This window comes from Hipposideros armiger, unplaced genomic scaffold (assembly GCF_001890085.2).
Source record: "Hipposideros armiger isolate ML-2016 unplaced genomic scaffold, ASM189008v1 scaffold_40, whole genome shotgun sequence".
Classification (NCBI taxonomy): Eukaryota; Metazoa; Chordata; class Mammalia; order Chiroptera; family Hipposideridae; genus Hipposideros; species Hipposideros armiger.
This window is the reverse complement of record NW_017731390.1, coordinates 3,655,550-3,671,849: the sequence shown is the minus strand read 5'-3', so window position 1 is coordinate 3,671,849 and position 16,300 is coordinate 3,655,550. Positions and strand designations below refer to the sequence as shown.

Below are 16,300 nucleotides of genomic sequence, written 5' to 3'. Positions count from 1 at the left end.
ACAGGGGTTGTGGCTGGAGGAAAAATACGAGCAGCCCCCAGGCCCTGATCCCTTGATACCCCTTTCCCATCTGCATTAGCTCATTTAATCCTCACAGCGGCCCCAGGAGGGAGGAACTCTTGCCATCCCAATATTTTAGATGAAGAGGTTGAGGCCTGGAGATATTAGGTAACTTGTCCCAAGATCTCCCTGCTGAGATGGGCAGAGCTGGGATTGGAATTTGGATCTGTCTGACTCTGGAACCAAATTTTCAACTACTACCCTCATACCCTTCTTGGCTGCATTGAAGAGTTTGGATTTTAGCCTCAGAATGATGGGATCCATTTAGGGTTCAACATGGGCTGGCGACTTGGTCTGATTTACTTTAGAGAGATGTGGGGTTTTAAATGACATGAGCTTAGCATAAGCCAGCTGAAAATCAAAAGCAGTTTTGTCCTCAAAGAAAGAGGCCAAGTGTCTGGATCATTTGAGAAAAGGTAGGTGGACGTGGCAGTGACACCCTGCAAGAGAAGAGACCCCTTAGAGGCGCGTGCAGCTGCCTCCAGCTCTTTGAAAGGCTGCCAAGTTACCTGCCGCTGCCTTAGCAGAATAAGAATCAGAAGATGCAAGTTATAGGGAGGGAGATTTGGGCTGATGTGGCTAAACATCAGAACTTCAAAGGGAGGACCGCGGGCCACTGTTAGCGAGCTCTTCCAAAGTCTCATCTCTGAGGTTTGGCATTTCTGATTTCTGATTTCACTTGGGCATGTGGTCTGGTAAATGGCTTTTAATTTTTATCTGACTGGTGACCTGATTTCTTTCCAGCTGCCCAATTTCAGGGGGCTGGGCTGGGGCCAGAGAGGGCTGAGAGGGTCTCTCTGTGGCTGCAGTGACTTGGAGAAGTCAGTGGAGAAGATCCAGAGGGATGTGTCCCATAACCACAGGCTGGTGCCTGGGCCTGAGCTGGAAGAGAAGGCGCTGGTATTGAAGCAGCTTGGGGAGACGCTGACTGAGCTCAAGGGTGAGCCTGGGGGCCAGTGCGTGTGGCGTGTGGTCCAGGTGGGAGTCCCCGCTGCATCCCTGTTCCCAACCCCAGGCACTGCCCTCTCTGCTGCCCATCCTATCGGTCCTCGGAGCTTCACCCTCCCCAGCTCCCTCCTTTTGGTCTCCTCAGCGCACTTCCCAGCCCTGCAGAGCAAGATGCGGGTAGTGCTTCGCGTGGAGGTGGAGGCCGTGAAGTTCCTGAAAGAGGAGCCACAGCGCCTGGACGGGCTACTCAAACGCTGCCGTGGGGTCACAGACACGCTGGCTCAGCTCCGAAGGTCATTCTATCCCTGACCGCTTATCTCTGACCTCTGACTTCCCCTCGGGTTACACACTGGGCCCAGATTGACAGCTCAGCCTCACCCCTTATCCTGACTCCCCCAAAGGTCACTAATGTGCCAACCAGAGCTGTACCCAGTTCTGACTTGGGACCTCCTCACATGTTGTAGGCTTGGCTGTCCCTTATGCTAGATGCGGTCATTTCTCAGGCCCTTCACTCTGTCCTGCAAGATCCCAGAGCCCTCCTCATGCCCTGCTTCCCGCGGGCCAGGCTGCCCTTGCATGGGGGTCACCGTGCTGCTGGGCTCACAGCGGTTCCTAACTCTCCCAACTCCAGGCAAGTGGACGAAGGTGGCTGGCCACCCCCCAACAACCTCCTGAATCAGTCCCCCAAGAAGGTGACAGCCGAGGCTGACTTCAATAAGAGCTTGGACTTCGAAATGCCACCCCCCAGCCCTCCGCTGAACCTCCATGAGCTGAGTGGGCCAGCTGAGGGAGCTCCTGCTACGCCCAAGGGGGGCAACCCCACCAAAGGCCTGGACGCTCCTGGCAAGAGAAGCGTGGACAAGGCTGTGTCTGTCGAGGTGCTGGGCCTGGGATTGAGGGGCCCAACCTAGGCTCATAGGTTCTTACCACCATCCTAGGTTGGGAAGTGCCGACACGGCATGGGGACTTGTTCCTGGGGGAGGAGGATGTCTGAGAAGCATGCTGAGGGTGACAGTCATCTTGGTAGATAGAAAAGCATACTATAAAGCTATAATAATGAAGGCAGTGTTATGTTACCACAAGAATAGACTATGTGGCCAATGAAACAAGAGACTGTCCAAAAACAGGTCTAAGTCTATCAAGAGAGTAGTATATAAAGAAGGTGTTCTTCCAGACTCATGGAGAAAGCACGTGACATTCAAGAAGTCCAAGCGTCCTCCGGGGGCCTTCCATGTGGGGCTGGGGGAAGGGGCTGAGGCCCCAAAGGTCCAGGAGCAGGGCAGCCACTGTAGTCCTGACTCTCGCCCCTTCCTCTCAAGGCGGCCGAGCGAGACTGGGAGGAGAAGCGGGCGGCCCTGACCCAGTACAGCGCCAAGGACATCAACCGGCTGCTGGAGGAGACACAGGCGGAGCTGCTGAAGGCCATTCCTGACCTGGACTGTGCGAGCAAGGCCCACCCAGGCCCGGCCCCCACCCCTGACCACAAGCCCCCCAAGATCCCCCATGGCCAGAAGGCAGCCCCCCGAACGGAGCCCAGTGGGAGGAGGGGCTCAGGTATGGGGGCAGATAGGAGGCGGGTGAACAGCCCAGAGGAGGGGAGCCCCATCTTCAGGAGCTCTCAGGTTGATGGGGGCGGCACGTGGGAGTGAGAATCTTTGTGGTCAGGCTGCTGGAGAAAGGAGGGGCTGGGACATCAGCAGCCTGACCCTCAGCCACCAAAAGGAGACCCAGAGGCTGGGTTAGAGCTGAACTCCATCCAGGGCTGTTCCCACTGCTCTGCTGCTAAGAGGACCACGCAGGGAAGATGAGCAAGTCCAGGCAGAGAGTCATCTGCCTGTACCTTCTGCCCGAGCACGCGCCCTGAACCAGGCTGTGCTCACACGAGGTGCAGCGCTGATCCATGTGGACATGCTTCCGGTGCTCCCCAAGCCTGTGAGCTCACAGGGGTGGCAGAAATCTGAACCAGAAATGGCAGCCATCGTCCGTTCCTTTATTCATTCCTGCCACACATAGGTGTTTAAGCACCTACTGTGTGCTGGGTGCTGGGGCTAAGGAGATAAGGTATCATTTGCTTTTAAGGAGCTCAAAATAGAGTGGAGGAATAATATAACATGAACGTTTATCAAGTGCATACTTACTTTGTGACAAGAACTGCCCCAAATGCTTTCTATATATTAATCGTTATAATTTTGTAACAACTCCAGAAGGCAGATACTGTAGTTATTCCCATTCTATAGATGAGGACCCTAAGCTCAACTTGGTTACGTAATCTGCACCAGGCCACAGCTAGTATGTAAACCAGAAATAGGATGAGGTGCTAAATGCAGCTGGGAGGTGAGGTCTCGTGTTGTGCAGCCCTAGTCCTGCTCTGGGAAGGCAGGAAGGGTTTCCCATTGGAGGGCACTTTCCATTGGAGTCTTGCAAATGAGGAGATGCTTTCCAGGCTGGTGAGAGAGGGCATTTCACCGAGAGAGAGCAGCATGTGCAAATGCCTGGACGTGTGTGTTTGGTGTTGTCCAGCAGGGTCCAGCTCAGGGAGTAGCAAACAGAGCTGAGGCTGAAAGATTGGTAGATGTGGAGGGTGCTGGGCCAAGAAGCTCGGATGTGGTTTGGGGTAATGGGGAGCCACCGGGGGATCAAAGGCAGAGGAGTGTCAGGTTTCAGTGATTTTTCTACAGGTTGCCCTGGAAACAGCCCCCAGCCCTGGAAGAATTGGGGGAAGGGGGAGCCTGGTGGGCGGGGTCAGGCTCTTGGAATAGTTATTGTCCTCTCCTGATGGAGAATGGATGAAGATCAGTGCCTGGGCAGGGGCTGAGGGGCAGGTGGAAAAAAACCAGATCAGAGTAGCACTTCCCAAACTTGAATGTGTGCCTGAATCATCAGGGGAATCTGTCAAAATGTGGATTCTGATCCAACAGCTCTGGGTGGGGCCTGAGCTTCTCCAGTTCTAACAAGCCCCCGGGTGCTGCCAATGCTGCTGGTCCGTGGACCACACTTTGAATAGTAAGGGGTGAGAGTGCTGTAAGGGGAGGAGTGACAGGGTTTGGAGCTGGATTGCATGGGGAGGTAAGAGAGAAGGAGGAGGGAGCCTGTGTCTTTCCCCCTGAACCTTCCTCTTCCCTCTTCCCCGGAGGAGGAAGCAAGGTTTATCCCCTTGGAATCAGATGTGGCACATGGACTCCAGGGTTATAGGTCCCCTGACCCCCCACCCCTTGGCTGCCCGCAGATGAGCTGACAGTGCCCCGATACCGCACGGAGAAGCCCTCCAAGTCGCCCCCACCGCCCCCTCCCCGCCGGAGCTTCCCCTCCTCCCATGGCCTGACCACCACACGCACCGGAGAGGTTGTGGTCACCAGCAAGAAGGACTCAGCTTTCATCAAGGTACCAGTCCCACCTTGGGCAGGAGACGAGGAGGTTGAGTTGGGGGGATGCTTGAGACGACCTCTGGAGACCCTCTAGGGCGGTCCCCTCTCTCAGAGGAAGTAGAAGGAAAGAAGGGGGCTGGCCAATGGTGACTACTGGCTTGGACTTCCACCAGGGGAAGGGGCCATAGGGGAGGGGAGAGAGGAAGTGGCAGATGAGCTGGGGCAGGTGAGAGATGGTCTGGAACCCATAGAGCCGAGGAGGTGAGCTGGTAGTGGTGGGGGAGAGAGCCTGGCCTTGATGGAGGCCCGGGCCTTGCAGAAGGCCGAGTCTGAGGAGCTGGAGGTACAGAAGCCCCAGGTGAAGCTGCGCCGGACTGTGTCTGAGGTGGCTCGCCCGGCCTCCACACCACCCATCATGGCCTCGGCCATCAAGGACGAGGACGATGAGGACCGCATCATCGCAGAACTAGAGGTAGGTCAGGAGCACCCCTGGCCCCTGAGTCATCAGCTAGGCCCTGCTCCTTTTCCTTGCCAAGCTGACCCCATAGCAGGTGGCTGGACTCTTGGGCTCCCTGCTGAGCGCTGGCCTGGTCAGGACCCCCTCCTCTTGCTTCGATCCCTTCTCCACTGTAAAATGGGGGAGGGGTCTAAAGTCCCTCCTGGCAGGTGTGAATTTTTTTGTTGTAGTCTCTGAGACATCCCCTGCACCCCAACTACCTTAAGACCCTCTGTGCTCTGAGACGCCCCTCCACCCTCAAATATTCCGCAAACATTTAATGCCCTCATACCCAAGTGCCTTGAGCCCCTCCCGTGTCACCCGTACTCAAGTGTTCTCAGCCCTCCTCCCTGAGTGGCTGGAGACCCCAGACTTATAGGACCTCTGGAGGAGGAGGCAAACTGGAGGGTGGAGTGGCCAGTGGCCATGGTGAGGGGCCGAGGAGTGAGGCTGGGATCCCAATGCCAGCCCAGGCCACCCCTCCCCGTGGGTGCCTAAGCCATAAGCCGTAACCCATTGTCCTCCCTGTGCCCCTCCTCCAAATCTGCCCCCACCTTCTGCTCCCCAGGTGTTTGAGAGAAGCTCAGTGTCTTCCCTCCCCCCCACGCCCTGCCGCCAGCTGATTCCCACCTTGCTGTCCCCCCAGGACTTGGGGTCCCCTGGGGGCTCAGCCCCAGGCCCCACATGGAAGGTAACGGGCTGCCCCCACCTCTCATGGCGCTCTCTCTGCCTGTGCCTCCACACCTTCCTCTCCTCACCTCTCACACTAACCCGCTAAAACACCAGTCACTACCCTGGTCCCCATCGCTTCCACAGCCTCACCTACATGGACTCACCCCTCCCCCACCCCAAGGGCAGGAGCATAACCCTTTCTTCTGTCTCTGAGACTCCAGCAGCTGGTATCCGGTGGCCCCTTGGGTCTGCTTTTCTTACAGGCTTGATTCTGAGTCAGCCCATGGTGGCCTGGGTATTTTGTTCCCATCTGCGGCCAGAGTTCAGGTCTGGCCCGAAGCCTGGGTTTTGTCTTGGTCCAAGATTGGAGTTTGGATCTTGCTCACTAAATGACTTTAGGTCCAACTCAAAATGTGACTTTGTCCTGAGCCCTTGCCTAGCCCCTGCCCCCGTATGTCCTAGTCTGCTGCTTGTGTCAGACAGGCACTCCATTTCTCCCACTAGAATCTATGCCTTGTACTGGAGGCCAGGACACCCCAGGGGGAAGGCTCGTTTACAACCACCCTTCGACCTGTGATCCTATCTTGCCCCCTCTGGTCAGGGAGCTTGGAATGGAAGAAATCCATGCCCTTCCTTGGCTCTGCGTCTTTCAGCATTGGGAAGTTCTTCCTTCACTCTAACTTTTGTCCTTGCTGCTGTCCTGCTGCACTTATTTTCTCTTTACCCTTTCTTGGGAGCTTGGGGGTGGACTTGCTGTCTCTACCCCCAGAGGACTCTGCTTGGGGAGTCGGACCTGGGGGGGGGCGGGTCTGGGAATCTCTTCCTCTGCCCAGTCATATCGGGGCAGGAGGGCCTCTGCTGTGGGAGGGCAACCTCTAATGCACACACAGGCTCACCTGTCTTGTCTGGTTCTCCTTGGCCCACAGAGGGCTCCATGCTGGCTGCCACCGATTTCTGGCCTTGCTTCAGGCCTGGTGGTGCTTTGTCTCCCTGGTCAGGGGGAGCAGACAGGCACCAGATGGGTGGACAGCGCTGTCTGCTGGGCAGAGGATGGGCTTGAGCCATCTGGGCATGAGCAGTATGGAAGGGCTGCCCCCCAGGCTGGCTGTGCCCTCAGCACCCAGCCCCTGCCCCTTTCTGGCTCAGGGAGCCAATCCTGAAGGAGCCCAGTGGGCAAAGCCCCTCTGCAGGCCTTTGAGGCCTGGCTCACCCTCTGCATCCTGAGGCACCACCGGGCAATGGAGTCAGGCAGGCATGGGGCTCCCGCTCTGCCTTCCTGGTCTGCATCCCCACCTCCAGGTAAGCAGGTGGCAGGGCTGGTGGGTTGCCTTGGGAGGAGGGCTGGGGGACCCTGCTGCCCCCCATGAATTTCCCCATGGCTCCTTTTAGTGGAAAGAGCATTGGACTTGGAGTCAGACTGCCTGGGTTCAAATCCTGGCTCTGCCACTAACTAGCTGTGAGTAAGTGACCTTGGGTGAATGACCCTGCCCTCGTCCGTTTCCTCATGAATAAAGTGGGGGCAGATGACAGTAGTGGACATTTCGTGGGTTACAGTAAGGATTAAAGATAAAGATGTATGTAACAGAACCTGGAACAAGACTGGTGCTCAGAATTAGACCAAGGTTCACTCAGTTTGGAGGGGCTCTCTCTGTGCTCCCACCAAAGCCGGAGCCAGGGATGCTCACACAGAAGCAGGTGCTCTAGCTTTGCCCAAGCCTGTGTGTGGCAGGGGCACTTGGCCGACCGAGCCCCTTCCTCTGAGGCTATGAAACCCTTGGAAGAAACTCCAAAAGTAGGGGGCGGGGATGGGGGGTCCAGGAGTCTCTGGCCTGAGAAGAGGATGACAGCCCCACCCTCAGAGGCCAGAGACTGACATCTTGTCTCCACCCACACAGGGCTGCTGGTCTCCCGTCGTTTAGTTCAATTCAACAAAGAGCTGAGCACTTACAACGAGCTGGGCACTGTTCTAAGCACGTGCCACACGAGCTCACTTAATTCTCCACCCACCCTCGTATTGTTATCCCATTGCAAGGATGGGCAAACTCATGGGAGGACCCGTGAGACCTAACGTCTGCTCCCCGAGTTTAGCGTGGGCAGTGAGAAGTCAGCATTACCTGTGCTTCCAGGGAAGCTGGCATCTCTGCCAGAAGGAGGGAGACCAGAGGGTGTGGTGGGAAGAGACCTGAGTTCTTGTCCCAGCGTTGCCTCTAATTGCTGGGTCAACTCAGCCAGGCCTCTCCCCCGCCTCAGTTTCTCCATCAATGGAAGGAAGGGGCTAGGCTCACCCATGTCTACTCCCCCATCCCAGTTCGGTGTGGGGTGGTTTGCAGGGATCGCATTCTCCCTCACCTTTCTTCTCTCCCCAGGCTGCCCCAGGCCCCAGGGCCTTCTGCGTCCCCCGGATCATCTTGACGGAGTGTGCCCCCAACCCTCCCTCCCCACCAGAGGCCAGGCTTGAAGGGCCCAGTCCCAGGATGACCCCCACCCCGAGACCCCGGACCCTGGCTGGCAGCGGGAGGGGCTGGGATAGCCCACAGGCCCTGCCGAGGGAAGTGGCTGAGGCTTCCCATCCCAGGGGCAGCTTGATGCCTGGAAAGGAAGGGACACCTCTGAAGAGACTGAGGAGAGGGGACTGCATCCCAGAGGAGGAAGGAGCCAGGATCCCCTGTCCTTGGGGACCAGCCTTGGACAGGACTCAGGAGCCCTCTACTGCTGAGATGCACCCAGAGGAGACCCCCAAGGACTCTGGACACAATTCCCAATCCAGCAATGGGGAGTACAAGGGCCAGCCTGCTGCTGACCTAGGCTGCACAGTGAGGAGCGCCACCACCCAGCAGATGGACAGCCTGGAGGAGACTCTCCGGGAGCTGGAAGCTACCTTGAGCCAGATGGGCACGACCCCCACCAAGGGACCCCCTGGCAGTCCCCCATCCCCGCCCCCAAGTCCCCAGGTGGCTGCCTCCTCCCCTGTCCTCTGCTCCTACCTTCATGTCTTCAGAGCTGGAGGGAGTGGAGGGCTGCAGGAGCACCACACCAGCCCCCTCCTCCCACTGGCCTTCTCTCCGTTCTTGCCACCCTCCTGGGAGCCTAGTGCCGGGCTGGGTTTACAGGCAGAGCCCAGGGAGGCTGGGAAGCTGGCCTCTCCAGGGATCAGCCCATCTACCCCTGGCAGGGACCAGGGCCTCTCCCCTCTGCTCTGTATCTGTAAACCAACAAATAAAGTTCTCTCCCCCTGTTCCATCCCCATGCTCCCCTCCCCCTCTCTTGTTTGACTTTTTCTGTCTCTGTCGTTTCTCTGCCTTTGCCTCTGGATCCCCAGAGCCCTTCTGGGCAGGCCTAGTACCTGGAGTGGTTCAAGGGGGGCCAGACTTGTCCATCCCTGGGGAGACTTCACCCCAGGGAGACTTTCTCCTCACGTTCGGAGAAAGATTTGGGCCTGGGCTGTCAATCCTGCTCTGCCTGCCATTATAAAGAACGCCCCCCACCCCCCATCTCAGGCATGCTCTCCTGGGCTCAGGATGGTGCCCCTTGCTGGGCGTGGGGGTGGTGCTAAGGACCGTCACTTTACAAGTAGCTCCCCCAAGAGGCACCACCTGCCTCTGGGCTACTCCACGAAACCACCAAAGAGTTCCCACTTGGGAGTGGTGTGGTTTTGGAACCTAGCTGGTGGCCCCTGTTACCTCTCCTTCAGGGAGGCCTTAAACCTGGCCTTAGAGAGTAAGCCTGAGTCCTGGATTGGGTGGGATATCGAGCCGGAGGGGGCAGGGGGAAGGGGCAGGTGTCTCCAGGTCCCAAAGGGCCCACTGAAGAGGTCCCAGCCTCAGAGATTCTACCCAGTGCCTAAGGTTCTTGTATGATACCCCTCCAACCCCAACCCTTTTCTTCTTCCTGCAGAGTGGCGGTGGCAGTGTGCCACCAATGAAGGTGGTGACTCCAGGAGCCTCTAGGCTGAAGGCGGCCCAGGGCCAGGCAGGCAGCCCTGACAAAAGCAAGCATGGCAAGCAGAGGGCCGAGTACATGAGGATCCAGGCCCAGCAGCAGGTAAGGTGGGCACCGTGGGAACAGGACTGTGGGAACAGGACCTTGGCCCCATCCATGCCCCTCCCCCCCGCAGTGCTATGTCTTACTATTGTGTGCTGGGCATCTACTGCTATCATTCCTGTGACTACCTTCCCCCTGGCTGCTCAGAGAGACTCTCTCTGTCAGGACTGCCCCACCAGTCCCTTGAAGCGTTTCCTCCCTCCTCTCCCCAATCCCAGTGCTCTGGATCTGGTTTAGAACTTAGGTTCTCAACCAGGCCCCTCCTGTCAGGAGACCCCTCACGCCGGGCCTTCTCCCCAGCTGCCCCTGCAGGAGGGGAAGTGAGTGGACTCCTGTCCCCACCAGCGCCATTGCCTAGGCCCCTTCTAAGACCTGGCCTGCCCTGGGGTGTGGAAGGGGGACTTATGTACCCCCTCATCTTCTGCCACTGCCCTCCTCTCCTCTGCTTCCTTCTCTCTGCTCTCAGTCCTGCCTGCTCTCTGGGGCCCCCACTCTCATCTCAGCCTCCCTCTTAGCTCCTAGACCATCTCCCAGCTGAGGGAGAAACCAACTTGCCTCTGCTTTTCAGTCTTGTGTTTGGGTTTCAGTGCATTCCTGCTGACATTCGATGAGGAGGGGTAAAAAAGAGAGAGGTACTTTGCCCCTCACCCCCGCCCAGGTGGGGAAGGAACAGCAGGGGTGCTGCACCCTCTTTCAGATTTAACTAGCGTGTTAGGGACGGTATATAGAGTTGTTGACCTTACCCATGGGTGTTTCTGCCCTGTGGCCCGTGGGGGGGCCCCTAACCCAACAGTTTGAGGGCCCTTAGGAATACTATTTTGTTCAGTAAATATTTTCTAAGAGCCCTGGTTAGCCAAGCCTTTTCTTGGTGTTGGGGGTGGGCATGGGGGGTGAAATGCTGTGACACGAAGGCTCAGAGGTAGGAGGTTAGAAATGGGCGAGTCCACTGCCTCCTTGACAGCCCAGGGACAGCTCAGAGAAAGAAAGGGACTTCCCAGTGGTGCAAAGCGAGGTGGATCAGAGCCAGGACCGGGACCCAGAAACCCCGAAGCCCCTCCTACCACACGATCCTGCCTGCTGGTTCCCTGGAGAATCCAGTGGAGGTGGGCCATCCACTCCTGTCCTTCCCCGCCCCCAGCCCCCCTGTTGACCAGCCTCTTCTCACTAGCTCCCCACTGGCCCACCATCTTCCTCATGGGGCCCCACACACACCCTGCAAGTCCCACCCCCAGCTCTTTTTTCCTGACACCACCATGGATGAGTTCCCGTCATCCTGTCCAGGCTGGTCCCTCCTTCATGTCCAAAACAGCAGCTGACATTTATGGAGTGTTCATTTGTGCCAGGTACACCCGTTATTTCATTGCACACTCACCACTCTGAAGAAGGTCCTTACTATCCCCATTTGATAGATGGAGAAACTGAGGCTTTCCCCAAGACCACACGGCTAGCAAGTGGTGCCCTCCCCACTTGCTACCCCTCCCCCAAAACACATTTGCTTTCGCCTCCTCAGTGGGTGCCTCCCTCCATTGTTATGCTCCATCGTCTAGCACCCAGCTGCTCACTCCGTGGCTTCCCCTTCCCCTATGGTTACCTCCATTGCCTCCATGCTCTCTCCTCCATTCAGTCCTCAGCCCACTCTGCCTCCCCTCCATCATCACCGCTGGGCTTGGCTAGGTCTCCAGCAGCCTCCAAATGGGACTCCCACAACTCTCCGCAGCATGAGTGGTATATACCCACCAACACACACTTGGCAGGGGTGCGTGCTGTGTAGACCCTCCATTCCTTGACCTCCTCTCCTCCCTTAGCCCCCGCCCCCACCCCTCCTGACTCCTTTCTGAGTTTTTCTCCTCTGCTTGCCTTTTCACTTCGCTGTGCCTGGCCTCTTTTCTCCTCACGCCACACGCTTCTCTCCTTAGGTACCAGACTCCATCTGTCCCTGCTCAGGTCTCTCTTCTGAGCTCAAGCCGTCCCCAGCTGCTTTCCTCTCAGGAAATGTCACCCACCCGCAGGCATCCACCCACGCTCGGACGGCTCCGAGAGTTCTTCTCTCCCCTCCCCTGCTACCTAGACATAGTTGTTCTCTCTCCACCCTACTGCCACTGTTCTGGCTACGGCTCTCTCATTTTTCCTCTTCTAATAGACTTCCTTTAAAAAAACGCCTTCTTTCTAATACAGGAATACATATTCCTTGTGGAAATTCTTAAAAGAAAAGTTGTAAAGAGACAGAGAAAAAAATCATCTCATGCCTCACTACCTAAATGCACGCCCTTCTAAGGTCTCCTTGTGACTTCTGTCACCTCTGCCCGGGGCGCTTCATGACAGCCCGGGTCCCCACTGCCCAGTTCTCCTGGTACCCTCTACCCCACACCCTCCATTTGCTCAGCCACCCTGGGTCACTTGGCCCTCAGTCCTCTGGGCTGGGACGCCACTCCATACCAATCAGTCTGTGACCTTGGTCAGTCCTCTGCCTTCTGCAGCCTCTTTTCTCATTTGTACAAAGGGGACAAAAATCCAGCAGCAGGTTCTGAGGTCACATAGCTGGGGGGGGAGGGGAGCTTTGAAAGCCACCAAGTATTCTCCAAAGGGAAAAAGTCACCATGTGCTTGATCACACAGTACATTTGCCCAGGGCCACACGGAGGCCTCTTCCTCATCACCTGGTTCTAACACTTGGAGCTTATAGCTGCCTTTGACAGTGACGAGGGGAGCAGAATAGAAGTGCCAGGACCAGAGACACAGAAATGGGTCGGGGGTGCTGAGATGGTGCAACAGTGCTTGATGCTACAGAGAAATCAGAGGACGTGATATTAAAAAAAGGTCCTTGGATGTCGTGCTGGAGACCCAGGGTTGGGATGGGAGCCAGATTCCCAGGGGTATGAGGATCCAAGTCTTGGTGCAGGCGTGAAACAGTGGATACCTCCTTTCCTGCTAGGGCTGAGAATTCTGTGAACACCTACTATATCTCTTCAGACGGCTCAAATGAAGGGACCACCCAGAGGGCTGAGGGGAACACACAAGGGATGTTGAGGTATTCGGGGACCAGGAAGAGCAGAAAGCTGGACCTGCCAGGGGAAAGTGGGGCAGGAAGTTGTAGGGTTTAGGGAGCCCAGTGAGAGCTGGTCAGCAGGAGCTGTAGTTACAGAGAGCACAGCTGCTGCTTACAACACGGCACTAAGGAGGGAGGGAGTGGGGAAGAAACTTCACCAGCACCTGGCCCCTGCATCCTGCCATAACCTCATTGGCCAAACCCAACCAGAAGCCAGTCAGCAAAGGCATGGGGGCTTAGTCAGCCAGGGAACAGAGCAGGATCTGGAGGGTGGAGAGGCAGATGAAAAATAGCCAGTGCGCTTTTGATGTACCAAACTTATGTATCTTATTTGATCCTCATAACAACTTCAGGTCTTAAAATATATGTGCTTAGCTTTGTCACTGCTGCAATCCTGTAGCACCTAGAGCAGTGCTTGGCACCCATAGGCACTCAGTAAACATTTGTTGGGTAGTTGAATGAATGGATGAATGAATGTGCCATCGATCAGGCCCAATCCAGGGGGAAATAGACAAAACAGACTTAAAATGTTAAAATGATATAATAATAACTGCTACTATTTATTGCATGTCCTGAGTGTGGGCACTGGGCCTCGTGCTCTGTGTGTGTCATCGCATGTGACTGATGATGCTCTATGGACTGTCTTCCCTGCTTTGCAGGTGAGGACATAAAGGCCCCAGAGGGACAGAGGTCACATGGTTAGGAAGTGGCAGAGCTGGGACTTCAGCCCAGGTTGGCCTGATACAAATTCTGTATCTTTATGCTGGATTCTCATGCTTTGCCAGGAAACAACCTCATGCGTCTCACCAAGCTTTGGTGAGACGGCACCAGTGACCGGAATACTGTTGACTAGAGCACTGGGGGAGCAGCACTGGGCTTCATGTATCAGTTGGAATTCTTTTAGCTGCAAATCCCTGAAACTCCTACTCACAATGCCTTAAATGATAAGGAAAGGCATTATGTAACAAAAGAAGTCTGGAAGCCGGGAGGATCCAGGGCTGGGGAATTCAGCAGCTCAAGGATGTGAGGACCTAGGTTCTTTCCGTATCATGGTCCTGTTGGCCATCACTTTGCCCTCCCCCGTGGCTGCCTTCATTCCAGGGGTCCTAAGCACACAGATCTTTTTAGGAGCCAGAGGACCTTCCCCAGAAGCCCCTAACTGATCTCCCCTCTCTTCTCATTGCTCTGCCTAAGTCATTCACTGGCAAGGAGAAGGAATTGCCCCAATTGCTAGGAATTTATCAGGACCCACCCACCTTGGTCTGGGAGAAGCCCCACCTCTCCTGATAGCCCAGTGTCTGGTTCAGGCAAATAGCAAGGAAGAAGGGTGTGTGGGTAGGGGGAAGGCGGCAGTGGGAGGAGGGCCGGCAGGGTCTGCTGCATCAAGATGATCTATCTATACCTGTATGGAAATGTATGTGTCAGAGCATGGAGGCACAGGTCAGCGTGTTCGGGGCATAAGGAGGGTGCTAGCCTCTAAGCTTCTCACCCATGGGAAGAGGAAGGGTACAGGGCTCGGCCCTCTAGGCCCTGGCTAATGGTTCCAGAGTCCCCCAGCTGAAAGCTGAACATCTATGAGCTTTCTCTCCTGCCACAAAGGTGACAAAGCTCTGCTTCTCTGGACATAATTGGGAGCAACAGGGGAGGACCAGTAGGTAAAATGGAAATGACAGGACCGTTCAGAGACAGCAGCTGTGTTACCTGAGAACTCTGAGCAGCACAGGACAGGGTCACTGGGCACAGTTGGACATGCTTCCTTAGCTGTAGGAAAGTGGCTTGGGGATGTTGTGGCCAGTCTCCTGGGAGGGAAGATGGCCTGAGAGGACTTTACCAAACAGATGCTCACAGAGCAACCATAAGAGGCCCCTGTGAATCAAGGGGTGGGGGGCATCTGCATAAGCGGGTATACTCTGCTGAGAGCTGACGTTTAAAGGCCTTGTGCTGGCTGTGGGAGAAGGGGGACATCACCTGGGTGAGGACACGTCACCTGAGTGAATGCAGGGGACAAGTTGGAAGGCAGGTGTTTTAAAGACCAAAGCTCAGAATAGACAGAGGCTCTTGACAAATGCTAAAATGAAGGAACAGAAAAAGCTTTTAACTAGAGAGATGGGTTGAGAACAAAAAGGACAGCCAAGAGGAAACCAACAGTGGCCTGGGACGTGGTGAGATGTGAAGAAACTCAGGGAGAAAGCAGACATGCTCCCCTCCCACCTGGCTTTGGAAGAAAGAGCTTTAAATGGGAAAGGGGATGAGAGGAGGGGCAGGACAGGAGCCAAAGGTAAGTGACAGGGAGTAAGAGAGCTCTTGGTTGCCTTTAACTGAGTTTTCTCAGGGCCCAGGTACTGCGACCCTGTGAGCAGGGGCCATGCCTGGCAAGTGGCTCTCAGCAAAGGACTGAGTGAATTGAAAGATCTGTGGCTACAGCCCTGGAACCCTTCTGAGGAAGGAATGTGTGGCCATAGTAAAGAGGAGAGGGGTAGAAGACCCAAACGGGGAGCCTGCGTTGGCTTTCATAAAGGGGAAAATATAGACTGCAGACTGCAGTGTGGTGAGTAAATCCCAGGTGAATCACTGTGCGCAGGGGGAAGAAGACATGATCACCAGCAAGGACAGGTTCACTGTCAGCGGTCAGGCTGTGTGCGGTCTCCTCGTCTCCTTTCCAGGCTGCTGGAGGAATGATCTGGCTTTCCTGCTGCGAGGCATCTGATAGCGTGACCCAGCAGCTGGCTGACAATATAGGTCATGGGAAATGGAGTGACCCTGCCCAGACCTAACCTGCAGGAGGTCTCTGGCGATGGGCCACAACACTGTTTCCAGTCCTCTTCCTTTCTGCCTTTTTTTTATCAGTACGATTTGGCTATCACACTAGTGACTAAATAAGGCCAGGAGGGACAGGAGGAAAACCCAGTTTGGGTAGCCCTAATCCAGCGGATCGCTAAGTGAAGTGTGCAGCCGGATCACCTGGGGTGCCTGCCTAAAATGCAGGTTCTCAAGCCCATGCCAGAGATGGATTCTGGAACAGGCCCAGGAATCTGCATTTGTGATACATCATCCCCTCCTGGCAATGCCGATGGCTCTGGTACCATACAAACCTCCAGGACCAGTACAGAAGCAGGGAGTCTGCTGGAGGTGGGGAGGGGACTCAGCTGTTTCTAACTAGGAGAGATGACTGGTGACTAGAGAGTGACCTCCCTGATTCTCCCTTATGGAGAACCAGTCATATGGGATGTAGTGGGGTTTCCTGCCCTGCACAGGAGGCTGGTTGCAGTGAGTGCCTTTCCCCTCAGCTTCTTGGAGGGTGGGGGTGGAGGGTTCTTTAGAGAAGTCTCCCCAGGGAGGCAAGTTCTCTCCTCAGTTGCTACCACAAGACCTTCTGCTTAGAATCAGCTTCCTGCTGTGGTAGAAAGGGGCCCTGGCTGGGCTGTTGGCCAGTTGGGACTAAGAGCCCATATCCCTCCGTGCTCTGAGGGCATGCACCCCTGTGGCAGCTAATGTTTCACTTCTTCCTTCCTCCCCTGTCCTTTCCCCACTTCCCATCTCCCTGTCTGCTGGCCCTGGGACATCTCTTGTACTTCTCTGGTCTCTCTCTTCCTCCTTCTCTCTTTCCTATCAGTAACCGTGGAACTACATTCCCACCCCAGTTCCCAGGCCCTCTGGTCCAACTCTGTGCCAC

The 16,300-nt window shown here is 55.9% G+C and overlaps 1 protein-coding gene across 16 annotated transcripts in view; it reads left to right on the top strand.

The window, feature by feature from the left end:
- SRCIN1 (SRC kinase signaling inhibitor 1) overlaps nucleotides 1-16,300 on the top strand; it is a 69,862-nt gene that overhangs the window by 49,861 nt on the left and 3,701 nt on the right. For 3 of the 16 annotated variants that reach the window (XM_019638746.1, XM_019638752.1, XM_019638749.1), the window contains 7 exons: nucleotides 870-1,000; nucleotides 1,154-1,301; nucleotides 1,640-1,886; nucleotides 2,328-2,562; nucleotides 4,235-4,389; nucleotides 4,693-4,845; nucleotides 9,436-9,582. In XM_019638746.1, coding sequence (XP_019494291.1) covers nucleotides 870-1,000; nucleotides 1,154-1,301; nucleotides 1,640-1,886; nucleotides 2,328-2,562; nucleotides 4,235-4,389; nucleotides 4,693-4,845; nucleotides 9,436-9,582 — 1,216 coding nt within the window. Of the gene's footprint in view, nucleotides 1-869; nucleotides 1,001-1,153; nucleotides 1,302-1,639; nucleotides 1,887-2,327; nucleotides 2,563-4,234; nucleotides 4,390-4,692; nucleotides 4,846-5,437; nucleotides 5,561-6,687; nucleotides 8,927-9,435; nucleotides 9,583-16,240 lie in introns of those variants that run through there. The other 13 variants (XM_019638745.1, XM_019638751.1, XM_019638735.1 and 10 more) reach the window with 9 other exon arrangements.